The sequence below is a fragment of the Thunnus thynnus genome, chromosome 14 (assembly GCF_963924715.1).
Source record: "Thunnus thynnus chromosome 14, fThuThy2.1, whole genome shotgun sequence".
NCBI lineage: Eukaryota > Metazoa > Chordata > Actinopteri > Scombriformes > Scombridae > Thunnus > Thunnus thynnus.
In genome coordinates this window covers 29,172,754-29,181,175 of record NC_089530.1, presented here as the reverse complement: position 1 = coordinate 29,181,175, position 8,422 = coordinate 29,172,754, and the positions used below count along the sequence as shown (strand labels likewise).

Below are 8,422 nucleotides of genomic sequence, written 5' to 3'. Positions count from 1 at the left end.
TATTTTCATTATCAATTTTAATATTATTATTTATGATATAAAAGGTCAGGTTTGGTAATACATGTCTTTAAAATGCTTGTTTTCTCTGAGTAGCAATAAAAAAACCCCAAAGATATTATTTGGTTTAAATAGAAATGCAGCAAATCTTCATATTTAAATAGCAACAGTTTCTTATTTTTACTTTGTAAATGCTAAATTAAAGACTTAATATATAGAACGTACAGTATGACAAAGGAGAATAAACAACATGATGGTGAGGCAGCAGAGTATGTATTAGGTTTTTCAAAAAAAGAGGTGAAAATATAGAAAAGTGCATGATTTCAGAAAACAGTCAACAAATCAGGAATGAAACTTTTTTTTTTAAACCAGGCAGCCTGACAAAACTTTAATGTACAAAAGACAAATATGAAGCTTCAACTCAATGAGCTCAATATGTCAGTTTCTTTACAACTAGACACCAAATCTGAACTATTACTAGGAAACTGCACGAAGATGTTTAAGTAAAAAGTCTACGACAGAATCATCGATACATTTATGTAGCTTAAGTGTGCAATCATATGTTTTTCTTTTTCTTACATTTGTTCGAGGAGAGAGATAAAGTGCAGTAGGAGTTTAGCGAGTTTAGTGTGTTTTCACAGCTGAATATGAGGTGAACACAGCGATATTTTATCTGAACTGTTATGAAAAAGAAATAAAAAATTGCTTAAAACAAAGTGTTACTATTACTTTCAGGAAATAGTCTGGTTAGTGGTTTACGTTACAATAAAAAAAGGTTCTGTTGCATCTGCCTTTAACAAACAGGAAACATTTGAAAACCAACAACGTTTTAACTGTCGTAGTTTACTTACATGAAGTAAAAATAAACAATGAAAAACACAGCCCATAACTTTCAATACAAAATTGCACTTTAAGAGTAAAAAAAAAAATTAATCATTTTTCGTCTATAAGATTTACAGAAAAGATCTGGACGCAACATCACTTAAAGAAACTATTCAGCAGCTGTTCAGTTATAGAGTTATAGAGCAGTACTGTAAAGGAATAGTTTTGAGATACTTCATCTTACTGAAAGTTACATGAAGACATTGATACCACTCAAGCTTCTGCATTAAATATGGAGCTAGAGCGAGGACGCTATTAGCTTAGCTTAGCTTAGCATTAAGACTGAAGCAGGTGGAAACAGCTTCTGCCCAATATTCAAAAATATGTCAACTACTCACAATAATTAACACACAGCTATTTTGTTAAATCCGTATACAAACAAAAATGTAAAAAATACAAGTTATGGTTTTAAAATTCTGTTTGGAACTATTTCTTTGCAAACTGCATGAGGAGAAATGCTGCTCAGATGGAGAAACTGTTGTTCATGAAGAGAAATCAACATTTCTGTAAATGTGCCAGTGTTCAATGTGTCAGCCGGCCGGCTAATTTTTAACTGCAGTCTTTCGGCGAGATGTTTTGAAACCTAAAGTAATGAAATTTACAGAACGAAGACAACAAGACGCCATAAAGACAACAACAACAAAACAATTCTCAAGACAGAACACAAGTCATGTCGAGCAACAGGAAACAGCAAAACATTCGTACAATAATACAACAACAGACCGTTTTGGCACATATAACCAAGCAAACACTGACTACAACTACACTTTGATACATGCAGAGCAGCAATAACAGTAAACATAAATAAGAAGTTTAGCTTAACATGTGTATTTTAAGTTTCTCTAGAACCACAGATTAAACAAACCAAATGTTTGGAGTGTTGTTGGGCAGATTTTGTTTTTTAACTTTTGACAGGACTTTAGCTCCGTACTTCACAAACACATGACTGATATCAATCTTTTCATCGACCTCTTGGCAAGAAAGTGAATAAGTGTATACACATTACAAGAACTATTCCTTTAACAGCCACATAACCAGCTGTACATACTATAAAAAAAATCTACTTCAACTGTTAAATATTTAGAAGTTAAGATTAAATAAGATTACTTAGAAGATATATATCAATGTGCTGGGCTTAGCAGCTAAATGCTTCCTTCATTTAAGATAGTGTTAACAATAATAATGATAATAACAAAATAATAAAAAAGGTGTCCAGATGTGTATGAAGGTTAATTATTTAACCAGCCTGGAGCGAAGACGCCTTTTAATGATCTGATGGTCGCTGTCTTTCTCCTCCGGCTCTCTGGTGATGATCTGAAACAATAAAATAAAAGAGAATAAAATGTTAAACATGTGTGTATATATGTGTAGAACTTCAGGGCTGTAATTAGAGGGTCACAGGTACAAACGTTTAACAGCCCATCAGAAGGGGCCAGTCCTCATTAAGTCACTCGTTTATGCCATTAAAATCAATTAATTACATCAACTCTGTTATTCTCACAGGTTAGTGACATAGATGTATTATCTTAATGGGTAACATCCACTCAACGTAGTGACCTTATGTAAATGAAGATGACATTTGCCAAAGCTCTGTGGCGATATGTCAAAAAAACTGGCAAAGAAAATGTAAATCAGCGGTAGGTTGAGAGGTTTAGTCTTCACCAGCTGTGGCGAAATGTCTGTGTAGATGAATATTACACTTGTTATTCTTAATCTACACAGTATTTTACAACATACTGTACTGTTTTACCAGTGAGGATACAACTATCAAAGCCTACTATCAGCACTATCAGCAGAAATAAACGCGACAACAGTCAGTCTGCAGTTTTTGGCTCGTTGAAGTACAATTTTTAAAATTTTGCACTTTTTACTCAGATTTCTACCTTTTAAAACTAAGAGATGAAAGGAATTTGATGTGATAATAGTCACAGCTTTCAGTTTTTTTTTACATTTTTTTAATAAGTTACAAGGCAAGAGGAAAAGATCTGAGTGACTTTGAAAGAGGGTTGATAGGAACAGTGACTAAACCGACATGTGCATTTAGATCTGTGGGAAAGACACCAGTAAAGGAAAGTGTGGTCGACGACCCGCATTTGATGACCGTGATGTTTAGTGTGATATGTGAAGAAAAACCGAAGAGCAGCTCTTCCTCAGGTGAGATATGATCAGACTGTGAGTGAGAACAGTCTGTTGACAGTTACATAGAGAGATATTATAGCAGGGCTGCAGTGCATAAACCTCTCATTACAAAGACGAACGCACATTTGAGAGTTCAGTGGTGCAAAAACCATCGGCGCTGGTCTACAGAGAAGTGGTGAGATGAGTCATCCTTCACTATATTCTCAACACGTGGGCGAGTGACGTTCACAAAGAGAACGGCACTGGTTCTGTTATGCTGTACGGGGCATTTTGCTGGCATGGGTTTGGGTCCACTTGTCCCTTTAGAGGGAAGGATCACTGTGAATCAATACAAAGTTTATCCTATGATGAAACATTTCTATCACAGGCGTCACTGAATGGTTTGATGAGTATGAAAATGATGTGAATCATCTGTTATGACCTTCACAGTCACCAGATCTGATTGAACACCTAGGGGAGCTGATGTGTTAGACAGCGCTCTCCACCATCATCATCATCACAACATCAAATATAATTTAGAAGAACAGTGTTCATCCCTCCAGTAGAGTTCAGAGACTTGTAGAATCAATGTACAGGATGTACTGAAGCTGTGTGAGACTTACTGGGTGTGAGGGCATGTCCATGGGGGAGGAGATTTCAGGACGGTACAGTTTTTTTTTCTTCTTGGCTCTCAGACTGAGGGATGAAGAGGAGGAGGAGGACGATGGGGCTGCCAAGTCTGCATCACTCCGACCGCTAACCAGACTCATCATCTTCTTGGCTGAGGAGAAGAAATTTTAAAAAACAGGAGAAACATGCTGAATAGATGCATCTTTTTAATTGATGCATTTTGCTTTATGTGACGTAGGTAAAGGTGCTTTTTTACAGTGAACAAATCATTCTGGAGCATTAGTATAATTACTGATGAAGACTGTCTGCCTCTACTCTCTCAGATAATACTTGGTTTTGGTCTTTTCAGGGTAACTGCTGCTGCTAAAAACGATAAACTAACGTCAGTTTTACCCTCTAATCAATGACATTAATCTTGAAAATGTCTAGCTGTCGCATATGTAGAGTCAACACTGTCCAGGTATAAGAAAACAGAGAACAATGAGAGGAGGAGACTGCAGGTTAAAGCAAAGGAAGAGAGGGAGGAGAATCAGGACAGGAGGGAGAGAAAGTGATGGGACAGGAAGGAGAGGAAGGTATGAGAGAGAGAGACAGATAGAGAGAGGTGCTGGAGGAAGTAAAATAACAGACAAAAGATGAGTGAAGGTGAGAGATGGAGATGAGGACTGGAGGAGAGAGGGGGAGAGATGGAGGGCAGACGACAGCACCCTCGTGTCAGAACCCCGAGGAGACGATTAATTGGCCTGCGCCCGAGGATAAAACATAGAGTTGATTCCAATATGTTCCCTGTTCTCGACTCTCTCCCCTAAGCCATCATTAGTGTCCCGAGCTCGCTGCCCTGCGTTATCCTTCGTCCTGTGATACTCCGACGGGGACTCGGAGGTTTTGTCCTTGTGTGTCCTGAGCTTCGTTCCTGCACACTGGTTTTCAGGTGGGAAATTTAAAAAAACCCATCTGGGCCATTTGATTGCCTCCTGGATTGTATCAGTAAACAACTGGAGGTGAATAAATATAATAGATGGAATATATTCTATACAGGGATTAAAGCAAGAAGAGATTAGTGAGCCTGAAAACTTTAAACCCCTGTGTGTGTGTGTCTGTGTGTGTGTGTGTGTGTGTGTGTGTGTGTGTAAGCAAGCTTTGACGTGTTTATGCGTTTATTTGTGGGTAGACTGGCTATGAAAAGCCTCAAGGTAAGTGACCTTGGTGTTCCTCTTGATCATCATTTGATTATTGAAGCTCAATCAGCTCAGACATACTACATCAGTAAAGGGCAGATTAGACTTTCATTATTAAGACACTTGATGACTGCAGCTCTCTTCTTTATTCCACCTTTTAGATGAGCTGCAGATCATTTAAAACGCAGCAGTTCATGTGCTCTCTGAGAACAGAAGGGCAGCATAGATTTGCTGCTTGTCTTTTGGTTTTAAAATAGACTTAAGGATTGTATTATATGTCCCCTCCAGATCCAGACGCTGACCTTTAGTTGTTCTGAAGACAAATCAACACCTTCACTGCATTAAAAAAAAACACCTGTAAGGCTGCGTCAGGCCAAACATCTCAGATAGCCTCAGGTTGTCTGACCCCAGACTGACACTGACAGGTGTGTGTCGCACCGAACACTTAGAGATGTTTAAAAAAAAAAAAATCTGTTGAGTCACAAGAGAGGATCGCATGCATCGCAAGTCCAGAGAAGAGAAAAACAATGTTTTGCAATTGAGTTTTTGTGAAGAGTTGTTGTATGAATGTCGTTTTGCTGTGTATCAAGGTTTTAGATTGTTTTTAGTATCATATACAGCTTTTTATTTCATTTTATTTACAGGGTTTACCATATTATATATTCTCATCTGGCAAAGTTATTGTCTTATTTAGCTGTAAGTTTTTGCAATTACATTTTATTATTGTTGCCTTTTAGTTTGGTGTCTTGTAACATTCTGCTAATAAAGACTATCATCATATTTTATTAAATTTGATTTGTTCTGATTTAATCTTCTTACTATTGTCTTCTTCATACGGGACACTTTGTACTGCAATCATGCACAAATATCACAACATTTAAATAAACTGAATGATATGTGCACTTATTTCTTTTACTGTTTCATCATATTTAAACTTAATAGCTTTAGCCTCTTGTGTTCTTCACTCTCATCATTCACTTCTACAGAGAATAAAGTCAAAGTTAGACATCTTCCACAGTATCCACAGAGGAAAAAGCACACGCTGCTGACACACTGACCTTTAGTGCCGAGCAGCGTGGGGGAGCTCTGCAGGAAGTCTCCGATCTTCTGCAGCGTTCCCTCCTTTCTGCTGCGGATGCTGCTCTGGGAGTCATGGCGATTCGCCGGGGAAGAGACCTGATCACAGACGACAGTGAACCGCAGTTAGCCTCTCAGCATGTAGAGTTTATATCTGAAGAAAAAACACTGTGTGGTTTACAGTACGAGCATGAACAAGCAACTGGATGACATCATTTTGCTAAAATTAGGGATGCACGATATTGGATTTTTTGCCGATAGCCGATATTTCCAACTCATTGTGGTCGATACCGATACCGATACCGATATATGCACATATGTTTTTCCAGCTGGCTGAGGAGACGACTATGCATGCAAGCATAGCTGAATTTAGCAGCTCCTCTCTTGTTTCCCACTGACGTTTCCCGGAGAGCCGGGGCTAATGTTAGCTTAGAGGCTAGCCGAGCGTTAGCCGCAGCATCACCGGAGGGAAGCACAGCCAGCTAGCCTCCCAGCTTAAAGTGGGAAGAAGCAGCTGGTCTGACGGGCAGCTGAGTGAAGTGGAGCCTGCGGAGGAAACACCGGGACCGTCAGGGTGAAACAGTCTGTGGAGGGAAGCGCAGTCAGGCGGCGGAGGAGAAGGCGACAAATTGGCTTCTCATAATCGTCAGAAATGGCCGATGCCGATATGTCATTTTAGAGCTTTTATCGGCCGATATCGATGACGTGCCGATAATATCGTGCATCCCTAGCTAAAATGTATTTCTGAATGTATCGAAGGGGATTTTCAGCAGTAACTACTGAAGCGGTGACACCTCAAGTTACAAACAACTCAGCTGTAAATATGTAGAGTTTCAGACAACATAAAGATGCTTTTGAAAAATACATATTAAACTCGCTAGTTTACTGCTAAATGAAGACTATTACAGTACAGCAATATAATACTCTAATATCTATGAAAAAACAACAGATCATAGTGAGTCATAATCCTGCTCCTCATAGTTTTCTTTTACAGCTGGGGCCTATTTTTTATAGTTTTAACCAGAATTCCTACTGGATTTGCTAATATTTTATTCACTAGTCTAATTATTTGGATGATTGCTCAGCTTTAATAATAATAATAATAATAATAATTCAAATCAATACACTTTTTTTAACATAACACAAGGACACTTGCAACAAAAAAGGCAAATGAAAAAAAAAATAAATGAAAAAGACGGAGAGGGAAAGATGGACTCAGTATTACAACTTGAGACAGAGAGCGTGTTCACTTACCGCAAGATTCACAATATATCACAGAATAAAACATTTTCACCTGATTCTCTACATCGTTGATCATAAAATGAAAACTAAGATCAAGCAGTGAAAACTTGTCATATGTTAATTATAGTAAAGCTGACTTCAGCAACCTTAAACTTAAATAATATTAAATATTATCATAGTTTGAACTGGAACGACGGCAAATCAATAGAAATAATCTTCTAACACAAGACTCTGACGACTTCTGGTTCGTACTGATCTTCTCCATCATCCAAAATATGTTTGACGTGTGTCACATTTATGTTAATACATAAATATATCAGAGCACATGTTCATGGTTATGCACGTGTTTGTGTCTGGTTGTCACCTCCTCTTGGTGTGGGGTCATCTTTGGCATCGGTTTGGTCCTCGTGTTCCTTCTGTTCTCTGCCTCCACCTCTTCCTGTCGACACACACACACACACACACACACAAACCAAGCTGTTAACAGTGTGTACTGAGTCATCTGTAGCAGAGGATTGGTAAGAAGCTGATGAGCAGAGAGGTTTGGACGAGATGGAGCCGATCATTAATACAAGGTAGACATCAAAGAGAAAAACACCAGCCTCAGTGTGTGGTCAGCTCCACTTTTACCATTTCACCAGCCAGAATCATTTCAAAAGGAGAGAAAACAAGCTTCAATTTAGTGTTATTTACCTGCCAGAGGGGGTTTTGAAAAGTTGACACGCTCAACTGCTACCAGTCAAAATATATTGTCTGGGTGTCTCCGAAACACCCAATTAATCTTCGTTTTCTCTTTCGAATGAGATTCTGATGTCAGTGACGAGCGCTACTGTCAAGCATGTGTAGAAAACCTTTCATTAAGGCTAAACAAAGAAAAATATAGGTGTCTGAGGGGTTTTTTTTTTCTTCAGTTCCTTGTCAATACAATTTTGGAAGGAGGCCTTTGGCTTTCAGGAAGAAAGTAACGGTTTAAAATGTTTTTTTGTACCCGAGCAAGCCGAGGACGTCGCCTGCAGGTGTTTTTTCATCAAGTCGAGCGTCTGACGTTTTTCTCCTTGGGCTGCTGTCAGAGAGGTGATGAGTTGAATGACGTGATGGCGATGGCGTGTGAAGAAACGGTGAATGATTGCAATGATTGAATGAAATGTTTTTTCAAGTTTTGAAACGTGAAACCTTCAGTTCACAAGTTAAAATTCACAGATGTTGCTGATTTGTGTGTTTTTCCAGCTCTAAGAGGGTCTGTTAAAGACATTTTAATTATGTTCTATAATATAATAAAACTGAATTAATTTAGTTTT

General features: G+C 38.4%; 1 protein-coding gene across 1 annotated transcript in view; it reads right to left on the bottom strand.

The window, feature by feature from the left end:
• Window positions 1-251: 251 nt before the first annotated feature.
• The window catches only part of LOC137197568 (kinesin-like protein KIF20B), a 29,929-nt gene continuing 21,758 nt past the window's right edge, over window positions 252-8,422 (bottom strand). Inside the window, exons 5-8 of the mRNA XM_067611063.1 lie at window positions 7,489-7,563; window positions 5,864-5,981; window positions 3,621-3,778; window positions 252-2,193 (exon numbers count right to left, since the gene is read on the bottom strand). Coding sequence (XP_067467164.1) covers window positions 2,113-2,193; window positions 3,621-3,778; window positions 5,864-5,981; window positions 7,489-7,563 — 432 coding nt within the window. The 3' untranslated portion in view covers window positions 252-2,112. The remainder of the gene's footprint in view (window positions 2,194-3,620; window positions 3,779-5,863; window positions 5,982-7,488; window positions 7,564-8,422) is intronic.